General features: G+C 40.7%; 1 protein-coding gene across 1 annotated transcript; it reads left to right on the forward strand.

The window, feature by feature from the left end:
* The first annotated feature begins 512 nt into the window (after nt 1-512).
* tor2a (torsin family 2, member A) lies at nt 513-24,483 on the forward strand. The gene is made up of 5 exons (XM_034171131.1): nt 513-685; nt 14,722-14,987; nt 15,072-15,247; nt 18,893-19,020; nt 23,446-24,483. The coding sequence occupies exons 1-5, from the start codon at nt 565-567 to the stop codon at nt 23,688-23,690; spliced, it is 936 nt and encodes a 311-aa protein (XP_034027022.1). The 5' UTR covers nt 513-564; the 3' UTR covers nt 23,691-24,483.
* Nucleotides 24,484-25,534: the final 1,051 nt, after the last annotated feature.

Here is a 25,534-nt window from a genome sequence, read left to right on the forward strand (position 1 = left end):
CCTACAATAATGGCTCCATAAATGTCCAAAAGACAAATGTCGGGCTGGAAAAGACGAGACAATTTTCCAAGTCAACGATGCAACAGTGTGTCGTTTATGCTGGACACACAGCATAAAAAACACACTGCTTTGTTTCCGCCCCTGAGACCATCCACCAATCACAGACGGGGACTCACACAGTTTAATTTGCATGCAGTGTGTGCAGTCACACTGCATGCAAATTAAACTGTGGAAACAAAGCAGTGTGTTTTTTAAACAAAAACATAAACAAAAACACTAATATAGAAAAAAACTATATCAGCTCTTAATTTTTATTTCCATTTTTTTCCTTTTTTTTCTTTTTTATGCATTTAAAAATTCCCCCCAGATGAAACTTGCTTATTTTCCAATAAAAGGATAACTTTTTGGAACGAGAGTGAACCGTTCTCCAACGTGTAGAATACCAATTGGTTTAGGGGAAATGTAGTTCTTTTTGTTACATAGTCGGATCTTACTGGATTTGTTCCCGGAAATAGAAAACTACAGGATCCTGCCGGGTTTGCCGTTAACCAACAGGAAGCTAAAATGTTGGCAGCCCTTTCTGTGTTGTTATTATTGCTTTGTGATCCTGTTAGTAGCGTTTTTCAGAAACTTTACTGCACATTATCAGAGAGCTGCGACTGTGACTTTAAACCAAACACTAGAGGTGAGATTTTTTTTTTTTTTTTGCGTTATATTTCTCGTACAATTAGCCAGCGACGCTTCACTGGTATTTTATACTTGGGGTAGCATTAGCTTAGCATCTTAAACTGTCGTGTGTGGAAGTACTGAGCTAGCTCCTAAAATGTCTATTATTTAGTCTTAATTACAGGGATGAGATTTTTCCGCGGATCCGCGGATTTGACAGTCCGGGGGGTCGATTTTGTGAAACGTCCAAATCCGCTGAGAAAATTTTAGGGGGGGGGTAAGAAAGCAAAAAAAAAAAAAAAAAAAAAATGCCAGGAGTACCTTTAAAAAAATTGTCTATTCAGAACACTGAGTGGTCTTTGTTTGTTATCGCCGACGCAGCAAGTTCGATCAGTCCGTCAGTCAGCCGAACGCGGAAGTAACGCTGTGCTGATCAGTGACCAGTATGAAGTAGGTGCACAATGGGCATGTAGTGTACAGTGGTCCCTGGCTATATCGCGGTTCACCTTTCGCGGTCTCGCAGTTTCGCGGATTTTAGTGCAATTTTGCATGCTGCTGCTTCTTCTTTTTGTCTTTTTTTTCTGCATGGTCTCGGTAACCGCAGCCGCAGAGCTCCGTGGCCACTGAGAGAAGTTTGTATGTTTTTAATGACTTGGCTTCTTTGTATGGAGTTAAAATTGTCTCATTAATATTTGTAAATGCACACAGGGTGATCTACAAATAATCATTGATTTGCAAATGTGTTCAGATATCCACAAATGCAAAAGTAAGGCCCTTCGGCTACTCCCTTGTTTGCACTCGGGGTCGCCACAGCAAATCCAAGGTGCATCTGCATGTTGATTTGGCACAGGTTTTACGCCGGATGCCCTTCCAGACGCAACTCCACATTACATGGAGACATGTGGCAGGGGTGGTATTTGAACCTAGAACCTTCCGAACTGAAACCAAGCGCATTAACCACTTGGCCACCACCCCTGCCGGATATCCACAAATGCAAATTTCATATTTGTAACTTGTAAACTAAACCGTTGGGGTTTTACATAATTATTGTATGGCCTTGCCTTACAATATAAAGCGCCTTGGGGCAATGTGATTTGGCGCTATATAAAAAAAATTGATTGATTGATTGATTGATTAAACTGGTCTTTGCAAATAATGTTGCATTTGCAAATATAAAACTTAATTTGTAAAAAAAAAAAAAAAAATTACATTTGTAAAACTGGAAATTGTATTTGTGAATTGAGGTTCAGCATTTGTGGATCACCAATTACACGCATTCATCGCTTTCCTCTGCGACGTCATTGTGAGACATTCTTTTCGCGAACACAGATCCACAAACAAATGCCTGCTGATTCACAAATACACACGCACACTGGATATCCACTAGATGGCAGTGTGGTTCCATTAATTGATGTGGCAAACTGAAACTATATGCTCCCGGATGACTCTTTAATCGTGATCGTTACTGAGTATTTAAAATGCTTATCGCAAAGCGTTCTTTTTTTAATGGCATCATGCAAGTTTTATAAGTCCACGGACACTGATCTGTGTGTTACAGATACAAATCAGTTTCCTCAGATCCGCGGAGCCTGGCTGTTGCGACAGTTGTCATAAAGCGGGACTGGTTGGTTGCTGCGGTGACGCTGTGTGGCTCATGTGCGAAGCTTAGCTAAATGTAGCAACTTTTAGAACGTTCAAGTTTTTAAAAGAAGAATTTTGCAGCATGTCTGTGTCACGGAGCATGCACAGGCGCAATGCTGTTTAATACGTTTATTTGAACCACTGCGTTAAAGAGTACAACACTAACACCCCCGCCCCCTTTCCCATGATGAAATCCGCGGACACATAATTTTAAAAAATAATTCAGCTTGCCACATCAATAAATGGAACCATACTGCCATCTAGTGGATATCCAGTGTGCGTGTGTATTTGTGAATCAGTCGGCATTTGTTTGTGGATCTGTGTTCGCGAAAAGAATGTCTCAAAATGACGTCGCAGAGGAAAGCGATGAATGCGTGTAATTGGTGATCCACAAATGCTGAACCTCAATTCACAAATACAATTTCCAGTTTTACAAATGTAATTTTTTTTTTACAAATTAAGTTTTATATTTGCAAATGCAACATTATTTGCAAAGACCAGTTTACAAGTTACAAATATGAAATTTGCATTTGTGGATATCTGAACACATTTGCAAATCAATGATTATTTGTAGATCACCCTGTGTGAATTTACAAATATTGAGACAATTTTAACTCCATATCTTTGCGGGTCTTGCATCCGTCTCGCAACGGTAACACCGGAGGCAGTGAGTGAAGAAACAGCATGCGCATTGTGTTCTGCTTCTCGGCCAGAAGAAAAAAGAATGCCAACTACCCATAACTGTGTTCTTCACTCGGAAAAAGACACCTGCAGCGAGGTGTGACTCAGTGGAAAAAGAGCGGAGCGGCGCCAAGACGCAGAGGCGCGATCAGAGGAACGGTGAGATACTGGTCAGTCACTATTAATAATTTCTTATGTGTCCAACCTCGTAGGTTGATCGTTAAAATTCGTTAGTTCTAAAAGCCATCATAATTATTTATAGGAAAACGTTCTATTTTTATTTCTCAAATAAATGTTTGGGCCTGAAAACAGGTTTTGATCTTTGGTTTCATTCTATAATACTGGACTTATTTTTCTACTAATGTTTGAACTTTCAGAGTGTTTACACAGGAGAGAAAAGTGAGAAAATGTTAATGCCTGTTTGAGAAAAGTGTATAGTGTGTAGTGAGGGGTTTTACAACCTTAAAACGTCTATAATAATTGTAAAAAATAATGCTGACTACTTAGTGGATTTCGCCTATCGTGGGCTACTTTTAGAACATAACTCCCGTGATAAACGATGGACCACTGTATTCGGTTGTTTTCCCTCCAACAAATCATAAAAACCGAGACTGTATTGAAGCTCAGTCGAAGCTATTACTTACACACGTTTTCATTGGTTATTACAAAGCTTATGACCAATCAGCGCAAAGGTTATATACTCGTATGCGTTTCTCCCGCCCTTTCTTCTGTGTTGCGCACACACACACAGTCAGTGGATTATGTAAACAGACATTTTGACGTTATTGTAATTATATATGCATGTATGTGTGTGTATATTATATACATGTATACACGTGATGACAGTGTTATAGGTGGAGATCACATCGACTAAATATAAACCTTATATGGTCTGACAGTTCAATGGACATAGAACATTTGATTATACATGTACATGTATTTGAGGATATACATGTACATGTATGTTTGTTGACAAGTGTGCCATGCTGAAAGTGGAGAATGCTGAAAATCAATTAAGTCTAGTTATGAAAAAATTTTGGTCACAAAAATACACATGTACAGTAGATGGTCTTAGTAAGGGTTACGTTTGAATTATAGATATGAACACCTGGCATTTATAGTAGTTTTTAATATAATTTTAGTGCAATTTACATGTTTTAAAACAGCAAAAATGCTCCGCCCTGGACCCGCCGGGGCCTGCAGCCCCTGCACCCTGGCTTATTTTCTATGAAAATTGAATTTGCCATTCTCATCCCTGTAATTAACCTCAAACAGCAAAAATACCAATAACTAACCACTCCTTCTTATCAAAACTTGTGACGCGCCTTGGGAGCAACTTGTGTTGTGATTTGGTGCTATATAAATTCATTGAATTGAATCACACTTGTTTTTGTTCTTCAGTTTTATATTTATTTGCAGATGTACGTTTTTAACGTTTAAAATTCTAAACTAGATATAAAATGACAAGTATGCAGTTTAAAGAGTAAATGTCAATGTGAGTAACTGATCATCTAACAGCTGATCAGCTAACTGATCATCTGCAGAGGAATGGTCTATTTGAAGAGTTTCAGTCAGGTTTTAGAATTCATTATAGTACAGAAACAGCATTAGTGAAGGTTACAAATGATCTTCTTATGGCCTCAGACAGTGGACTCATCTCTGTGCTCGTCCTGTTAGACCTCAGTGCTGCTTTTGATACTGTTGACCATAAAATTTTATTACAGAGATTACAGCATGCCATAGGTATTAAAGGCACTGCGCTGCGGTGGTTTGAATCATATTTATCTAATAGATTACAATTTGTTCATGTAAATGGGGAATCTTCTTCACAGACTAAGGTTAATTATGGAGTTCCACAAGGTTCTGTGCTAGGACTAATTTTATTCACTTTATACATGCTTCCCTTAGGCAGTATTATTAGACGGCATTGCTTAAATTTTCATTGTTACGCAGATGATACCCAGCTTTATCTATCCATGAAGCCAGAGGACACACACCAATTAGCTAAACTGCAGGATTGTCATAATAGTAAATACTGTGAGAAATCTAGATCATTTTTGATCAGGCTATGTCATTCAATGCGCAATATTAAACAAATATGTAGGACTGCTTTTTTGCATTTACGCAATATCTCTAAAATTAGAAAGGCCTTGTCTCAGAGTGATGCTGAAAAACTAATTCATGCATTTATTTCCTCTAGGCTGGACTATTGTAATTCATATTATCAGGTTGTCCTAAAAGTTCCCTGAAAAGCCTTCAGTTAATTCAAAATGCTGCAGCTAGAGTACTAACGGGGACTAGAAGGAGAGAGCATATCTCACCCAATTGGCCTCTCTTATTGGCTTCCTGTAATTCTAGAATAGAATTTAAAATTCTTCTTCTTACTTATAAGGTTTGAATAATCAGGTCCATCTTATCTTAGGGACCTCATAGTACCATATCACCCCAATAGAGCGCTTCGCTCTCAGACTGCAGGCTTACTTGTAGTTCCTAGGGTTTGTAGAGTAGAATGGGAGGCAGAGCCTTCAGCTTTCAGGCTCCTCTCCTGTGGAACCAGCCTCCCAATTCGGATCAGGGAGACAGACACCCTCTCTACTTTTAAGATTAGGCTTAAACTTTCCTTTTTGCTAAACCTTATAGTTAGGCTGGATCAGGTGACCCTGAACCATCCCTTAGTTATGCTGCTATAGACTTAGACTGCTGGGGGGTTCCCATGATGCACTGAGTGTTTCTTCTCTTTTTGCTCTGTATGCACCACTCTGCATTTATCATTAGTGATTGATCTCCTGCTCCCCTCCACAGCATGTCTTTTTCTTGGTTCTCTCCCTCAGCCCCAACCAGTCCCGGCAGAAGACTGCCCTCCCTGAGCCTGGTTCTGCTGGAGGTTTCTTCCTGTTAAAAGGGAGTTCTTCCTTCCCACTGTCACCAAGTGCTTGCTCACAGGGGGTTGTTTGACCGTTGGTGGTTTTTACGTAATTATTGTATGGCCTTGCCTTACAAATAAAGCGCCTTGGGCAACTGTTTGTTGTGATTTGGCGCTATATAAATAAAATTGATGATGATATCTACAGCAGAACACTAAGTTGCCATTAAAAGTAATGCAGACTCCAAAAACTTTTTTTGAGGGGGCAATGTTGGCTGTTGCTGTCGATCTGGACTCTGATGTATTAGTTTTTTCCACCACATCATGTTGTGAGTCAGGTCAGGGATCATGCGCTGATTTTATGTATGTCTACATCATCAAACCACCTTGGGTCTTGGATAGCAACTACCCAGACACAAAATTAGTCCATTACAAACGCCCCAAAATAGCTATTATTCCAAGATAAATATCTTATTCTTATTCATAGTTTTAATCCTGCCACACAACTGCCTATCTTTAGATGGGGATAACATGATAATGCTGTTGACAATAACCTGAAAGTCTTCATTGGAGCTGTGTAATGGCAGCAGCACTTACTAACAGCAGTCCCCGCTAGACAAAAGGTTGAGTCAGGCCAACTAGACTTGTTTAGTTCTTTGAAGACATTTCACTCTTCATCCAGGAAAGAACTGACGAAGGTTGTCCTCTGCATCTTCTTCTGTCACATCAACCACCTGCATGTCCTCCTTCACCACATCTGTAAACCTCCTCTTTTGCCTCCCTCATCTCCCCCTACTTGGTGAATCTATCCTCAGCATCCTTCTCCCTATATACCCTGGGTCCCTCCTCTGCCCATGCTCAAACCATCAAAATCTCATATCTCTGACTTTGTCACTTAGATTAGTTGTATAATGATGCCAATGCTGAACTCCCACAGAGATTTTGCTGTTTGTGCGAACTCTGAGAGAGAGAGAGAGAGAGAGAGAGATGGCAGACAAAGCAAGCTAAATAGTAAATGGTTCATTTTTCACACTCTTCAGTTTGAATTTATCTTGTGTGTATCATTCACACTAGCGGCATCAGTTAAATCTGCAGAAAAATGACATCATTGGAAAATTAACACCTTTCAGTGGACTTTTTATTGCTGGAAAACAACTGAGCCATGAAAAATCAAAACAGATTTTTTTAAAAGCCATTGCAGGGACTGAAAAAGAGTCACATAACTGTCCTTTCCTCACTTTGTCCTCTTCCGACCAGACTGCAGCTCCACACAGGGCTCTGTGAGTCTAACTCTTGATTATATAATTAATGGCAAAAAAATACCTAAACTGTCGTGAGTCCAAAACACTGGCTGATTTCTTGACCGCACAAGGACCACTGAACAGACCCCTGTGTAATGGGAGTTTTAGGTATCACCAAGTATTTTCTTTTTCACATACTTTGTACGCCTCAGAATTTGGCTCAGAAAGTAAATCTTTTCCCAGCCTTTTGTCCCAAAGTTCTGTGGCCAATCACTAATTTATGTAGCATGACGGGAATGAGTCCAGGAGGTCGCCTCCTGAATTGGACATTGACCTGCTTGAGGTCACTCTAAATTAAGGCAGGTACACAGTTATTGCTGGTTGAACTGATCTGATGCAGGCCAACTCTTTATCATCTTAACTTGGGTATTATTTTTCCTCCCACATTCATACCACCTCTGTAATTGTATTGCCGCTGTGGTTGACATGGCCATTGCAACTTGCGACTAATTTTTGGGGGATGTGTTTGAAACAGACACAGGATACGTGATGTGAAACCTGGCTTAAACCTACAGCTGTCCTCCCCTTAAATGAGGCCTGCCCACCAGCATATACATTTAGTCACGTCCCTCGTGATACGAAGCAAGGCGGGAGTGTTACACTTATTTATAAATCTAGGTTTAGCTTATTAGCTGTTGGGGTCACAAATATAACTGGTTTGAGCATCTGATTCTCCGCTCTGCTCAGGATATTACACATTGCCAAGGTCAGAATAAAAATCAGTCGTATTACTTTGTCACTGTATATAGGCCTCCTGGCCCATATTCTGAATTCTTAGATGAATTTGGTGCGTTCATCTCTAACTTGTCAACTAGTGTAGATAACATTCTGATCATTGGTGACTTTAACATTCATATAAATAAGCCTTCTGATCCCCTCTGCAAATCATTTATGGAAATTGTGGATGCATTAGGATTTCGGCAATGCATTCGGGATTCGACGCACATTCGTGGAAATACCCTGGATCTGGTTCTCGCACGTGGTATTGCTGTCACGAATATTGACATCATGCCTCTTACATCAGTGGTGTCTGATCACTCACTTATTAAGTTTACAGTTTCGCTTCTTTCGCTTTAGTGGAACAACAACCTTATATATCATTACGGCGATGCATCAACTCCTCAACTAAGACTGAACTTGAAGCTAGACTGCCTGATGTCTTAGCTTCACATTTGACAAATACCCAGTCTGACGGACTTGTGGATAGTTTAAACTCAGTGCTCAAAACTACACTCGACATGATTGCACCACCTGTGTTAAAATCACGCTCCCCTAAATCACAGTCACCTTGGTTCAATGATTATCTGCATGACCTCAAGCATAAAGCAAGAGATATGGAACGGAAATGGCGCCATTCAAAATTAGAAGTATTTCACCTTGCGTGGCATGATGCTATCTTAGACTATAAGCATGCATTATTGGCTACAAAGCGGACCTACTCTGATTTGATCAACAAAACAAGCATAACTCAAAGTTCTTGTTCGACACGGTGGCAACACTTATTCATGGACAACCACCTGTAGCTCACTCTCCTTTTACAGCACAAGATTTCCTGGATTACTTTGGGAAGAAAATAGAAGACATCAGGTTAAACATATCCCAACACGCCTTAACCCAGCCACTACACCCTGCTACATTAGGTCTCTCTCTTCTAAGTCCCTGTTGGTAAATGATATAATAATTGATCAACATATTGATTTATTCTGCCTAACAGAAACCTGGTTACAGCAGGATGAATATGTTAGTTTAAATGAGTCAACACCCCCGAGTCACACTAACTGTCAGAATGCTCGTAGCACGGGCCGGGGTGGAGGATTAGCAGCAATCTTCCATTCCAGCTTATAATTAATCCAAAACCCAGACAGAGCTTTAATTCATTGAAAGCTTGTCTCTTAGTCTTGTCCATCCAAATTGGAAGTCCCAAAAACCAGTTTTTATTTGTTATTATCTATCGTCCACCTGGTCGTTACTGTGAGTTTCTCTGTGAATTTTCAGACCTTTGTCTGACTTAGTGCTTAGCTCAGATAAGATAATTATAGTGGGCAATTTTAACATCCACACAGATGCTGAGAATGACAGCCTCAACACTGCATTTATTCTATTATTAGACTCTATTGGCTTTGCTCAAAAAGTAAATGAGTCCACCCACCACTTTAATCATATCTTAGATCTTGTTCTGACTTATGGTATGGAAATAGAAGACTTAACAGTATTCCCTGAAAACTCCCTTCTGTCTGATCATTTCTTAATAACATTTACATTTACTCTGATGGACTACCCAGCAGTGGGGAATAAGTTTCATTACACTAGAAGTCTTTCAGAAAGCGCTGTAACTAGGTTTAAGGATATGATTCCTTCTTTATGTTCTCTAATGCCATATACCAACACAGTGCAGAGTAGCTACCTAAACTCTGTAAGGGAGATAGAGTATCTCGTCAATAGTTTTACATCCTCATTGAAGACAACTTTGGATGCTGTAGCTCCTCTGAAAAAGAGAGCTTTAAATCAGAAGTGTCTGATTCCGTGGTATAACTCACAAACTCGTAGCTTAAAGCAGATAACCCGTAAGTTGGAGAGGAAATGGCGTCTCACTAATTTAGAAGATCTTCATTTAGCCTGGAAAAAGAGTCTGTTGCTCTATAAAAAAGCCCTTTTGACCGTTGGGGTTTTACATAATTATTGTATGGCCTTGCCTTACAATATAAAGCGCCTTGGGGCAACTGTTTGTTGTGATTTGGCGCTATATAAAAAAATTGATTAATTGATTAATTAATTATTGATGTGGGCACCACTACTGACATATTACTTAGATTTACAGAATTTGACAGTATCTCGCTAGGCATGCTGACAAAACTTGTAATGTCAACAAAAAGCACAACCTGTTTATTTGATCCTATACCAACAAAATTGTTTAAGGACCTGTGGCCCACTGTTGGGCTGACTGTGCTGGAAATTATTAATCTTTCTGTAACTTCTGGATCTGTTCCTAAATGTTTCAAATCTGCAGTGATTAAACCATTACTTAAGAAACCTAATCTTGACCCTAGTGTATTGAAAAACTATCAGCCGATATCAAATCTATAATTTTTCTCTAAAATTCTGGAAAAAGTGGTGTCACGACAGCTCGTAGACTATCTTACTGAGAATAATCTCTTTGAGCCACTGCAGTCTGCTTTTAGAAAATATCATTCCACAGAGACGGCTCTCACTAAAGTGGTGAATGATCTTCTGCTTACAATGGATTCGGACACCACTACGGTTCTGTTGCTGTTAGATCTCAGTGCTGCATTTGATACAGTGGATCATCATATTCTACTTGATAGGCTGGAAAATTATTTTGGGTTTACTGGGAGTGCCCTTGCATGGCTGATGTCATACTTGACCAGTCATTCTCACTGTGTTTTGTACAGTAACACTACCTCTTACCTTAGTGACATGAAATTTGGGGTTCCACAGGGGTCTGTCTTAGGCCCCCTGCTTTTCTCCCTTTATACGAGGTCTGTTAGAAAAGTATCGGACCTTTTTATTTTTTGCAAAAACCTGATAGATTTAAATCACGTGTGCTTGCATGAGCAAACCTTGAAACTTCGTGCGCATGCGTGAACTTTTTCACACCTGTCGATTGCATCATTTTCTGGTAAGCAGCCTTTGTGTGAGGTGTGTGCCGTGTGCTTGGCGATTTTTCATTCTAAGGAAAAAGACGGAACGACTGGAGCAGCGCCGCATCAAATTTTGCCAGAAACTGGGCGACAGCCAGGTGGAAACCATTCGGATGATTCAGACGGATTTTGGTGATGATCCTATGGGCATCACACAGATTAAGGAGCGGTACAATTGGTTTAAAGACGTCCGCACAACGGTGGAGAGCGAGCCACGCTCCGGTCGGCCATCAACATGCTGAAATGACCAGATCATTTCCAAAGTGAACGCCGTGGTGATGTGGGACTGTCGTGTGACTGTCCGAGAAATTGCGGAAGAGGTGGACATCAGCACTTTTTCAGCACATTCCACTGTGACAGAAGATTTGGCCATGAAAAGAGTGGCTGTGAAATTCATGCTGCTGCTGATGGCACAGCAAAAGCGCCTTCGTGTTGAAGTCTCACAGGACATGCTGTGACATGCCCAGCTCTTCCACAATTTCTCGGATAGTCACACGACTGAAAAGTCACTGAAAGCCGTCTGAATCATCCGAATGGTTTCTACACTCAACAAAAATATAAACGCAACACTTTTGGTTTTGCTCCCATTTTGTATGAGATGAACTCAAAGATCTAAAACTTTTTCCACATACACAATATCACAATTTCCCTCAAATATTGTTCACAAACCAGTCTAAATCTGTGATAGTGAGCACTTCTCCTTTGCTGAGATAATCCATCCCACCTCACAGGTCTGCTATACCAAGATGCTGATTAGACACCATGATTAGTGCACAGGTGTGCCTTATACTGTCCACAATAAAAGGCCACTCTGAAAGGTGCAGTTTTGTTTTATTGGGGGGGATACCAGTCAGTATCTGGTGTGACCACCATTTGCCTCATGCAGTGCAACTCATCTCCTTCACATAGAGTTGATCAGGTTGTCAATTGTGGCCTGTGGAATGTTGGTCCACTCCTCTACAATGGCTGTGCGAAGTTGCTGGATATTGGCAGGAACTGGTACACGCTGTCGTATACGCCGGTCCAGAGCATCCCAAACATGCTTAATGGGTGACATGTCCGGTGAGTATGCCGGCCATGCAAGAACTGGGACATTTTCAGCTTTCAAGAATTGTGTACAGATCCTTGCAACATGGGGCCGTGCATTATCCTGCTGCAACATGAGGTGATGTTCTTGGATGTATGGCACAACAATGGGCCTCAGGATCTTGTCACGGTATCTCTGTGCTTTCAAAATGCTATCAATAAAATCCACAACATTGACATCAGAAAACCGCTCACCCACACGACGCCACACACGCTGTCTGCCATCTGCCCTGAACAGTGTGAACCAGGATTCATCCGTGAAGAGAACACCTCTCCAACGTGCCAAACGCCAGCGAATGTGAGCATTTGCCCACTCAAGTCGGTTACGACGACGAACTGGAGTCAGGTTGAGACCCTGATGAGGACGACGAGCATGCAGATGAGCTTCCCTGAGACGGTTTCTGACAGTTTGTGCAGAAATTCTTTGGTTATGCAAACCGATTGTTTCAGCAGCTCTCCGAGTGGCTGGTCTCAGACGATCTTGGAGGTGAATATGCTGGATGTGGAGGTCCTGGGCTGGTGTGGTTACACGTGGTCTGCGGTTGTGAGGCTGGTTGGATGTACTGCCAAATTCTCTGAAACGCCTTTGGAGACGGCTTATGGTAGAGAAATGAACATTCAATACACGAGCAACAGCTCTGGTTGACATTCCTGCTGTCAGCATGCCAATTGCACGCTCCCTCAAATCTTGCGACATCTGTGGCATTGTGCTGTGTGATAAAACTGCACCTTTCAGAGTGGCCTTTTATTGTGGGCAGTCTAAGGCACACCTGTGCACTAATCATGGTGTCTAATCAGCATCTTGATATGGCACACCTGTGAGGTGGGATGGATTATCTCAGCAAAGGAGAAGTGCTCACTATCACAGATTAGACTGGTTTGTGAACAATATTTGAGGGAAATGGTGATATTGTGTATGTGGAAAAAGTTTTACATCTTTGACTTCATCTCATACAAAATGGGAGCAAAACCAAAAGTGTTGTGTTTATATTTTTGTTGAGTGTACTTGGCTGTCGCCCAGTTTCTGGCAAAATTTGATGCGGCACTGCTCCAGTCGTTATGTCTTTTTCCTTGGAATCAAAATCCGCCGAGCGCACTGCACACGTCCCACACAAAGGCTGCTTACCAGGAAATGACGCAGTCGACAGGCGTGAAAAAGTTCACGCATGCATACGAAGGTTCAAGGTTTGCTCATGCAAACACACGTGATTCAAATCCATCAGGTTTTTGAAAAAAATAAAAAGGTCCGATACTTTTCTAATAGACCTCGTATAGCACATATTGCGGCGTTTTGGGATTACTTTTCACTGCTATGCAGATGATACTCAGTTATACATGCCGATAACTGCTGGTCATCTCGTTCACATAAAATCCTTAGAAGATTGCCTTGCAGCAGTGAGAAGTTGGATGTCTAGAAACTTCCTACTTTTAAACTCTGATAAGACTGAAATGATGGTTCTTGGTCCATTGAGACATCGGCATCAATTTGACCAGTTAACGCTCAGCCTCAGCTCGTGTGTCGTATATCACACTGACAAAGTGAGGAACCTTGGGGTAATTTTTGATCCTTCGTTGTCCTTTGGCCTCCACATTAGAAATATTACTAGGACTGCTTTCTTCCACCTGCGAAATATAACGAAGATTTGTCCCATCCTGTCTGTGGTTGATGCTGAGACCCTGATCCATGCATTTATCACTGCTAGATTGGACTACTGCAATGGTCTATTTTCTGGTTTACTGCAGTCTAGCATTAGGGGTCGCCAATTGGTTCAAAATGCTGCAGCCAGACTTTTGACACGAGGCAGAAAGTACAACCACATTACACCCATTTTGGCATCCCTTCACTGGCTTCCTGTCCCAGTGAGATCAGATTTTAAGGTTCTGCTACTAACCTATAAAATTATAAAACTATAAAACTGGCACCTCCCTACCTAGCTGACCTAATTAAACCTTACGTACCGGCCCGGGCTTTACATTCTCAGGGTGCAGGACTACTTTGTGTCCCTAAGGTGAATAAGAAGTCTGCGGGTCACAGAGCTTTCTCTTATGATGCCCCTGTTCTGTGGAATGATCTCCCTGCGTCAATAAAACAGTCAGATTCTGTGGAGATTTTCAAGTCCAGACTTAAGATGCACTTATTTTCCCTTTCATATGGCTAGCACACTGGTACAGTTTTGTTTTACGCTTTTTACTGTTTTAATTCATTTATTAGTAATTGCAGCGGGCCGCGGCCTCAACTTTACCTAAATTCTGGGTCTTTTAGTGAAGTTTAGGGCTAGTGGCTGGCGATCACCTTAGTATTTCTTCTGTTTTTCTTGTTGTTTAATGCTGGCAAATTATACAGTATTTTTTGTCTTTCTGATGCCTGATTCTGTTTTTTCTCTCTGTTTAAGGTGCAGCTCCATCCAGAGATGGGAGATGTATTTGTGTTGGCAACCCTCCTGTCCTGTGCACCAATAGCATTTCTTGTATATTTGTCCGTGAATTGTTCTGTAATTTCTGTCTGTAGCCTGGCCCAAGCAGAGGGTCACCCCTTTGAGTCTGGTCTATTGAGGTTTCTTCCTCAGAGGGAGTTTTTCCTTACCACTGTTGCTCTGGGGGTTGGTAAGGTTAGACCTTACCTGTGCGAAGCGCTTTGAGGCAACTCTGTTGTGATTTGGCGCTATATAAATGAAAATAAATTAAAAAAATTAAATTGTGATATGTAATGGCGCATGTGTGTCTGTGCAGTTATAACAAAGTATGTTTGTGTCTGTTGAACCCTTGTTGATAGCTTTATCAGGCCTTGCATTAGCATTCATTGATATCACGGTTGTCTTCTCAGATCTGGAGTGGGACCTTTACAAGAATGTTTATGGACAGCATCTGGCCCAGGACATTGTGTCAGAGGAAGTGGCAAAATTCCTTAAGAATAAAAGCCCAGACCGGCCATTGGTGCTGTCCTTCCATGGCTCTTCTGGAACAGGAAAGACGCTGGTCAGCTCCATGCTGGGAAATCATCTGTACGGCTCAGCTATGAGCAGCTCGTATGTGCACCAGTTTGTGCCGACGCTGCATTTTCCCTTACCTGAAGTGGTGGATAAGTACAGGGTAACCTGTCACTGTTTTATTACTTTGACATTTTACTGCTGCTTGGAATGCGGACTGTTTAGATGGCCCTCTTGTGTTTTGTAGGAAGAATTGAAGAGCTGGGTGCAGGGAAACCTGACAGAGTGCGCCCGATCTGTGTTCATTTTTGATGAGATGGAAAAGATGTCTCCGGGTGTCATCGACATCCTGGAGCCCTTTCTGGGTCCCTCGCACGTTGTATTTCGTACAAACTACCGCAAGGCGATCTACATCTTCATTAGGTGCCTGGAGTAACACACACATCACTTGTGGAACAAGAAATGTGGGAAAGTGGCTGTTGATGCATCCCAAATTTAACCATCTAGTTTGAATTCTCCAAGAATCTGTGATAGTTGCAATGGGAGCAGGCTGCTTAATGTTGTACTGTCATGTTGATACAGTAACCCGAAAAGGACACACTTACTCTGCCTTTAATATTTTGTAGCCCAGCCAGAAAACAAGAAAAAACAACCAGTCAGTGGTTGTTCCCTGATACACTGTTTGCTGTTTGCTAGTGCAGGCTAACACTTTTGAGAACCCTCAATTTTGGGAAATGAACAATCATACATATTGCTTTTCACAAGAGAAGCCAAGCGAGCATGAATCCCTGTTGCCAAATAAGTTAAAATGTGAAGGGAAACCAAATAGTGGCATAATGCAATCTGCAACCTCAACACTAGATGACAGATGGATTTTTTTTAACACGTATCAGGATTTAGAGTTTGTGGTACAGTAAAATGTCATCCACTTACTGTTATCTGTTCACACTCAGCTGATGGTGAAAGGTTACTTGTCCTTGACTTATGCATCGTAGGAAATTAGATATGTCATTGAATAAAAATATACAGGTGAAGTTTAAGTTTGTCTGTTTGATGCTTTGACTTAAAAAATAATTGCAATAAACTGCCATCACTTGTCTGCTTGGCAGCATGGTTTGTAACCTTTAATTACTTAGTGCTTAGCTCAGATAAGATAATTATAGTGGGCGATTTTAACATCCACACAGATGCTGAGAATGACAGCCTCAACACTGCATTTAATCTATTATTAGACTCTATCGGCTTTGCTCAAAAAGTAAATGAGTCCACCCACCACTTTAATCATATCTTAGATCTTGTTCTGACTTATGGTATGGAAATAGAAGACTTAACAGTATTCCCTGAAAACTCCCTTCTGTCTGATCATTTTTTAATAACATTTACAGTTACCCTGATGGACTACCCTGCAGTGGGGAATAAGTTTCATTACACTAGAAGTCTTTCAGAAAGCGCTGTAACTAGGTTTAAGGATATGATTCCTTCTTTATGTTCTCTAATGTCATATACCAACACAGAGCAGAGTAGCTACCTAAACTCTGTAAGGGAGTTAGAGTATCTCGTCAATAGTTTTACATCCTCTTTGAAGACAACTTTGGATGCTGTAGCTCCTCTGAAAAAGAGAGCTTTAAATCAGAAGTGTCTGACTCCGTGGTATAACTCACAAACTCGTAGCTTAAAGCAGATAACCCGTAAGTTGGAGAGGAAATGGCGTCTCACTAATTTAGAAGATCTTCGCTTAGCCTGGAAAAAGAGTTTGTTGCTCTATAAAAAAAAAAGCCCTCCGTAAAGCTAGGACATCTTTCTACTCATCACTAATTGAAGAAAATAAGAATAACCTCAGGTTTCTTTTCAGCACTGTAGCCAGGCTGACAAAGAGTCAGAGCTCTATTGAGCTGAGTATTCCATTAACTTTAACTAGTAATGACTTCATGACTTTCTTTGCTAACAAAATTTTGACTATTAGAGAAAAAATTACTCATAACCATCCCAAAGATGTATCGTTATCTTTGGCTGCTTTCAGTGATGCCGGTATTTGGTTAGACTCTTTCTCTCCGATTGTTCTGTCTGAGTTATTTTCATTAGTTACTTCATCCAAACCATCAACATGTTTATTAGACCCCATTCCTGCCAGGCTGCTCAAGGAAGTCCTACCATTATTTAATGCTTCAATCTTAAATATGATCAATCTATCTTTGTTAGTTGGTTATGTACCACAGGCCTTTAAGGTGGCAGTAATTAAACCATTACTTAAAAAGCCATCACTTGACCCAGCTGTCTTAGCTAATTATAGGCCAATCTTCAACCTTCCTTTTCTCTCAAAGATTCTTAAGAGGGTAGTTGTAAAACAGCTAACTGATCACCTGCAGAGGAATGGTCTATTTGAAGAGTTTCAGTCAGGTTTTAGAATTCATCATAGTACAGAAACAGCATTAGTGAAGGTTACAAATGATCTTCTTATGGCTTCGGACAGTGGACTTATCTCTGTGCTTGTTCTGTTGGACCTCAGTGCTGCTTTTGATACTGTTGACCATAAAATTTTATTACAGAGATTAGAGCATGTCATAGGTATTAAAGGCACTGCGCTGCGGTGGTTTGAATCATATTTGTCTAATAGATTACAGTTTGTTCATGTAAATGGGGAATCTTCTTCACAGACTAAAGTTAATTATGGAGTTCCACAAGGTTCTGTGCTAGGACCAATTTTATTCACTTTATACATGCTTCCCTTAGGCAGTATTATTAGACGGTATTGCTTAAATTTTCATTGTTACGCAGATGATACCCAGCTTTATCTATCCATGAAGCCAGAGGATACACACCAATTAGCTAAACTGCAGGATTGTCTTACAGACATAAAGACATGGATGACCTCTAATTTCCTGCTTTTAAACTCAGATAAAACTGAAGTTATTGTACTTGGCCCCACAAATCTTAGAAGCATGGTGTCTAACCAGATCGTTACTCTGGATGGCATTTCCCTGATCTCTAGTAATACTGTGAGAAATCTTGGAGTCATTTTGATCAGGATATGTCATTCAAAGCGCATATTAAACAAATATGTAGGACTGCCTTTTTGCATTTACGCAATATCTCTAAAATCAGAAAGGTCTTGTCTCAGAGTGATGCTGAAAAACTAATTCATGCATTTATTTCCTCTAGGCTGGACTATTGTAATTCATTATTATCAGGTTGTCCTAAAAGTTCCCTAAAAAGCCTTCAGTTGGTTCAGAATGCTGCAGCTAGAGTACTGACGGGGACTAGCAGGAGAGAGCATATCTCACCCGTGTTGGCCTCTCTTCATTGGCTTCCTGTTAATTCTAGAATAGAATTTAAAATTCTTCTTCTTACTTATAAGGTTTTGAATAATCAGGTCCCATCTTATCTTAGGGACCTCGTAGTACCATATTACCCCATTAGAGCGCTTCGCTCTCAGACTGCGGGCTTACTTGTAGTTCCTAGGGTTTGTAAGAGTAGAATGGGAGGCAGAGCCTTCAGCTTTCAGGCTCCTCTCCTGTGGAACCAGATCCCAATTCAGATCAGGGAGACAGATACCCTCTCTACTTTTAAGATTAGGCTTAAAACTTTCCTTTTCGCTAAGGCTTATAGTTAGGGCTGGATCGGGTGACCCTGGACCATCCCTTGGTTATGCTGCTTTAGACGTAGACTGTGGGGGGGTTCCCATGATGCACTGTTTCTTTCTCTTTTTGCTCCGTATGCATCACTCTGCATTTAATCATTAGTGATCGATCTCTGCCCCCCTTCACGGCATGTCTTTTTCCTGGTTTTTTCCCTCAGCCCCAACCAGTCTCAGCAGAAGACTGCCCCTCCCTGAGCCTGGTTCTGCTGGAGGTTTCTTCCTGTTAAAAGGGAGTTTTTCCTTCCCACTGTGGCCAAGTGCTTGCTCATAGGGGGTCGTTTTGACCGTTGGGGTTTTTCATAATTATTGTATGGCCTTGCCTTACAATATGGAGCGCCTTGGGGCAACTGTTTGTTGTGATTTGGCGCTATATAAGAAAAAAAAGTTGAGTTGAGTTAATTTTGTTGAAATGTGTGTGTGTTTTTCTGCAGTACTGTAGGGGAAGAGGTGATAAATAAACTGGCCCTAGAACATCGGCAGGCTGGCCGGGACAGAGAGGAGATCAGGTGGACTGACCTGCAAGAAGCCATCGCAATGACAGTTTATAACAACAGCACAAGTAAGAGTTCGTTTACATAAACACACGCACACACACACATACACGCACGTGTTGGCCATTGGGATCCACTGGTGCTAGATTGGGTAGTGTTTATAAAATAGGTAGCTGATATTTTTCAAGGGTAGTAATAAATTATGCAAAGTTTCTATTATGAGTTGGAATGGTGTGTGAGTCCAGAATGTTTTTAGGACACTAGACCTCAACAGTTTTTAGGACTCAACCCTTTTATTTCCTGTTAATTATGTATTTTTTTATGTTAATTTACTGTCTTAATGTATTTATAAATTGCTTAGGTTCTTGTTATCAGATACACACCATTATTATGATCATCGTCATTATTATTATTGTCAGTAGTATTTTATTTTATTATTCCTTCTATTTTGTCATTTGATTTTTAAATGGACCACAATGAAAATACAACCCCAGTTCCAATGAAGTTGAGACGTTGTGTAAAATATAAATAAAAACAGAATACAATGATTTTCAAATACACCACAAAGACAAGTTAATGTTCAAACTGATAAACATTATTGTTTTTGTGCAAATATTTGCTCATTTTGAAGTGGATGCCTGCAACATTTTTCAAAAAAGCTGGGACAGTGGTATGTTTACCACTGTGTCACCTTTCCTTCTAACAACGCTCAATAAACGTTTGGGAACTGAGGACACTAAATGATGAAGCTTTGTAGGTGGAAATCTTTCCCATTGATGTACGACTTCAGTTGTTCAACAGTCCGGGGTTATTTTGCACTTCATAATGTGCCACACATTTTGAATGGGCGACAGGTCTGGGCTGCAGGCAGGCCAGTCTAATACCTGCACTCTTTTACTGCGACGCCACACTGTTGTAACACGTGCAGAATGTGGCTTGGCATTGTCTTACTGAAATAAGCAGAGACGTCAGCACTGATGGTGCAATCACAGATGTGTAAGTTGCCCATGCTATGGGCACTAACACACCCCCATACCATCACAGATGCTGGCTTTTGAACTTTCAGCTGGTAACAATCTGGATGGTCTTTTTCCTCTTTTGTCCACAGGACATGACATCCATGATTTCCAAAAACAATTTCAAATGGGGACTCATCACACCACAGCACACTTTTCCACTTTGCATCTGTCCATTTCAAATGAGCTCGGGCCCAGAGAAGGCGGCAGCGTTTCTGGATGTTGTTGATGTATGGCTTTTGCTTTGCATGATAGAGTTTTAACTTGCACTTGTAGATGTAGTGATAAACTGTGTTAACTGACAATGGTTTTCTGACGTGTTCCTGAGCCCACGCAGTAAGATCCTTTACACAGTGATGTCATTTTTTTTTTTTTTTTATGGAGTGCTGTCTGAGGGATTGAAGGTCACAGGCATTCAATGTTGGTTTTCGGCCTTGCCGCTTACGTGTAGAAAGTTCTCCAGATTCTCTGAATGTTCTGATTATATTATGGACTGTAGATGACTGAATCTCTAAATTCTTGCAATTGAACGTTGAAAAACATTGTTCTTAAACTGTTAGACTATTTTTTCACACAGTTCTTCACAAACTGGTGATCCTCACCCCAGCTTTGCTTGTGAATGGCTGAGCCTTTTGGGGATGCTCCTTTTATACCCATCATGACACTCACCTGTTTCCAGTTAACCTGTTCAACTGTGGAATGTTCCAAACAGGTGTTCTTTGAGCATTCATCAGCTTTCCAAGTCTTTTGTTGCCCCTGTCCCAGCTTTATTGAAATGTGTTGCAGGCATCCATTTCAAAATGAGCAAATATTTGCACAAAGACAAAAAAGCCTGTCAGTTTGAACATTAAATATCTTGTCTTTGTGGTGTATTCAACTGAATATAGGTTGAAGACGATTTGCAAATCATTGTATTCTGTTTTTATTTACATTTCATACAATGTCCCAACTTCATTGGAATTGGGGTTGTAGGTGTTTTCACTTTCTTGTGTCATCCACGTATTTTTAATGTATTTACAATTTTATTATGTGCTTACATTGAACTTACTAAATAAAATAATGCATGCACATTTTTAATATATAGATGATTTACTGCCCCCTGCTGGAATGGCGTGTGAGTCCAGAATGTAATTTTCAGCATCCATTATTCAGTGGTGTTAGCTAATATCCATAGTTTCTCCAAAAATATTAGCCATATCAGCGTTCCGTTTTGGCGCCGTTCATCCTTGATCCAAAGTACATAAGCATACCAAATGGCAAATGTCAGCTCTCTCCAGTTTGTCTGTGATTGAAGTTATTCACATGCACGCACACAGAGCTTTTTGTCTTTTATGCATTCTGCCCCTAGTAGGTGCTTGTATTTTTTCACACCCAGATACAGAGATGATGACAGAAGACATTAAAAGCACTACACTTTTCACTCATGGTAACAGCAACATGACACTTAACTCTTTCATGGTAACGGGAAAGTGACACTTAACTAAACTAATTAAACCAATTGAACTACAAAAACACAATAAATCAATAACACTAATCCTTTTAAACTAACATGAACCACAATAACATTTAGAAACCTCAAAACCCAAACTCCCATGGTGCATTGCAGCACAGCGTCCATTGTTCACGGTTGTTAGCTAATATCGCTAATTTCTCCAAAAATATTAGTCCACTTTCCATTTTTGCAATGTTCATCCTTGACCCAAAACACGTAAGCATACCAAACAGCAAATGTCAGCTCTCCCCACTTTATATATATATATACGAGGTCAGTTAGAAAAGTATCGTACCTTTTTATTTTTTCAAAAAATATATGGATTTGATTCATATGTTTTTACGTCAGCCAAGCTTGAACCTTCGTGCGCATGCGTGAGTTTTTCCACGCCTGTCGGTTGCGTCATTCGCCTGTGGGCAGGCTTTGAGTGAGCACTGCTCCACCCCTCTTGTTGTTGTTTCATTACGAGGAAATGGCAGAATGATTTGGGCTTTTTTTCCATCAGAATTTTTTCAGAAACTGTTAGAGACAGGCAGCTGGAAACCATTCGAAAAATTTATCTGGTTTTCGGTGAAAATTTTACGGGCTTCACAGAGAATAAGGAGCGTTACTACAGCTTTAAGGATGGCCCACAATGGCGCACGGCGCGCCGCGCTCCGAGCCACAATCGAGACGCAGAAACCACCACATCATTTCTAAACGGATCGCTGTGTGGAGCCGGGACCGTCGTGTGCAATTTCTCTGGTTATCACAAGAGCTGGACATCAGCCATTTTCTGGCAGATTTCACTTTTAACAAGAGATTTTGCCATGGAAAGCCGCGCGGAGGCTTCACGCGTCACGACCGATTCGCTGATGAAGCGATACAAAGGAACACCTCCGTTTCGGAGTGTTAGAGGACAAGTTGGCACATGCCTATCTCGGCTTTCAGTGCTTACCAGTCGAGTGAGTATAAGAGAAATTGTGGAGAGCTGGACATGTCCCAACTTGTCCTCTAACACTCTGAAACGGAGGTGTTCCTTTGTCTCGCTTCATCAGCGAATCGGTCGTGACACGCGAAGCCGCGCAGCTTTCCATGACAAAATCTCTTGTTAAAAGTGAAATCTGACGGAAAATGGCTGATGTCCAGCTCTTGTGATAACCAGAGAAATTGCACACGACGGTCCTGGCACCACACAGCGATCCGTTTAGAAATGATGTGGTGGTTTCTGCCTCTCGATGGCGGCTCGGAGCGCGGCGCACCGTGAGACATTGTGGGCTGTCCTTAAAGCTGTAGTAACACTCCTTATTCTCTGTGAAGCCCGTAAAATTTTCACCGAAAGCCAGATAAATTTTTCGAATGGTTTCCAGCTGCCTGTCTCTAACAGTTTCTGAAAAATTCTGATGGAAAAAAAAGCCCAAATCATTCCGCCATTTCCTCGCAATGAAACAACGACGAGAGGGGTGGAGCAGTGCTCACTCAAAGCCTGCCCACAGTCGAATGTCGCAACCGACAGGCGTGGAAAAACTCACGCATGCGCACGAAGGTTCAAGCTTGGCTGACGTAAAAAACGAATGAATCAAATCCATATAGTTTTTGAAAAAAATAAAAAGGTACGATACTTTTCTAACATACCTCGTGTGTGTACATATATATATATATATATATATATATATATATATATATATATATATATATATATATATATATACACACACTCAAAAATATAAACGCAGCACTTTTGGTTTTGCTCCCATTTTGTATGAGATGAACTCAAAGATGTAAAACTTTTTCCACATACACAATATCACCAGTTCCCTCAAATATTGTTCACAAACCAGTCTAAATCTGTGATAGTGAGCACTTCTCCTTTGCTGAGATAATCCATCCCACCTCACAGGTGTGCCATATCAAGATGCTGATTAGACACCATGATTAGTGCACAGGTGTGCCTTAGACTCTGTTCTCGCTGCATGAAGAGAGCTGAACTGAGTTTCTCTGTCCAGGTGGCTTCTTCCAGTCCAGCATCATCAAACAGAAGCTCATCACACGCTTTGTTCCCTTCTTGCCATTGACTCGTAGCCACGTGGAGCACTGTGCCCGCTCACAGCTGTGCCAGCGCGGTCACTGTGACCGCACTGACGTAGTAGAAGCAGTAGGGGGTGACATGTTGTACACTCCTGTGGAAGGACAGTATTTCTCCACGACTGGCTGTAAGGCTGTCCCTGCCAAAATCAGCCTTTTCCTGTGACACAAGATGAGAACTCTGAGGACTGAAAGGGAGCATATCCCAGCCGAGGTACCTCACTGAAAGGGATTATCACTTTGAGCCTGTTCGGACCTGTTTGGCTGATGAACAGTTTTTTTTTTTTTTCACATCTACGTGAGAACAACACCTCTGGAGCAGGAACACGCCTCCTGTTCTTTTAAACAGTAACCCTGCAGATGAACGCGTGATTGCTGCACCCGGTGGTGCACATCCAGCTGTGTGCACAGGAGAGGTTCTTCCCTGAATGTCGCACAGTGTTTGAGCCCAGCTACAAACCAAACATTCCACCAAATGCAACTCCAATTCTGGCCTCAGATTTCATGGACTGAATGTTTTTTTTTGTTGTTGTTGTTGTTGTTTTTATGTTACTTGTTTTAAAATTGTCACCATGTTCCTGCTCCAACATTCATGCAATTCCATGTTGACAAAGTGTGCAGCTGGTGGTTTGTTGTTTTCTTCATCCTTTAACTGTTTAGCAGGAAATAAGCTGTTTCAGATTCTCCGATACAAAGTTTTCCTTTCAGTAACTACACTAAAAAGATAAATACAATATTTATTTTTGTTTGACTTGTTTGAACCAGAATGTCTCAAACACATCAGTTAATTTTAGCGAAATTTGGTTCATTTTTGTCTTGAGTCAGGGTTGATTAGATTCTGAGCCAGGTGTTAATTCAGCATCACCTCATATTTGTTTTTTTTACATCGCTTCCCATTAATTTCTCTTATTTGCACTTTGGGAAAGCAGCGTCCTAGCCTGCATTTCAAATAAATACATGACCGGTGGGCCTCGACTAACAAAGTGCTCTCTAGTTTTTACCCTTTTCAGAATGAATTGATCGGTGCCTTTAGACAATTAAAAATAAACTCAGATCACCAAGATTTCAGAAAATGTTCCCAACCGACCAGGTCCGTTTGCTTCAGACTTTGAGAAGATTATTTCCAATCAACACCATACAAAATTTTAACCTCATATCTTCATTAGTTTTTGAGATATTTAGGCTTTTAAAAAATGTGGTGTGAGACTAATTTTACTGTCAAACTGAAGGGTACAGGAAAATATGTTGCTGTTACTTTTGAACTAGTTACTATGAGCTATTTTTAGGTATAAGAAGATCCACACTTGCATATTTACCCATTTATGGCTTGCTGAAAATTGTACAAAAAACGTTTGTCCTTCAGTTTGTTCACATTAAAGCTCTTCAGATCATTCAGATTTTGGTATTTATTTCTCATGGTGTCTTACTATTTTGGTGACTATTTTTGTAAAATGCATAAAAATTTCTGATTCATGAGGCGTTAAATCTTAAAATGTAGCGTGAATAGTTAAACTTAGTGTTTTTCTGTACCACTTGTTTTTATAGTAAAACCATCATCACACCACATTTCCAAAGACCCAATATCTCAAAAACTAATGAAGATATAAGGCTGAAAATTTATATGATGTTTATTGGGAATAACAGCACAACTTTATTTTAGGAAAAGATGAAGCAAATTTGAGTTGTGAGTTGGGATGTCTCTGGTGATTTCACTGGACTGGCCCAGAAGAAGTTCTTTCTGTGTCCATAGCAACTGTCAGATAGAGATGCTGACGACATGATGGCAGCTGGACAAAGAAAAGGTGAGGAAAATTACAGGTCACTCACACCAACAGGCAGAAATGAAAAGTGCAGCGTGTCTCTTGGTGATATCACATCACAGTGTTTTAATAGAACGTCAGTGTTGGACAGATTACTCATGCATAATATTTTATTAGGTGGGAGTGCTACAAAATAACTATGAAACTGGTGAGCAGGATCTCACTAAATTTGGTAGGTATGTTCCTTGGG

The sequence above is a fragment of the Thalassophryne amazonica genome, chromosome 5 (genome assembly GCF_902500255.1).
Source record: "Thalassophryne amazonica chromosome 5, fThaAma1.1, whole genome shotgun sequence".
In the NCBI taxonomy this organism is placed as follows: Eukaryota; Metazoa; Chordata; class Actinopteri; order Batrachoidiformes; family Batrachoididae; genus Thalassophryne; species Thalassophryne amazonica.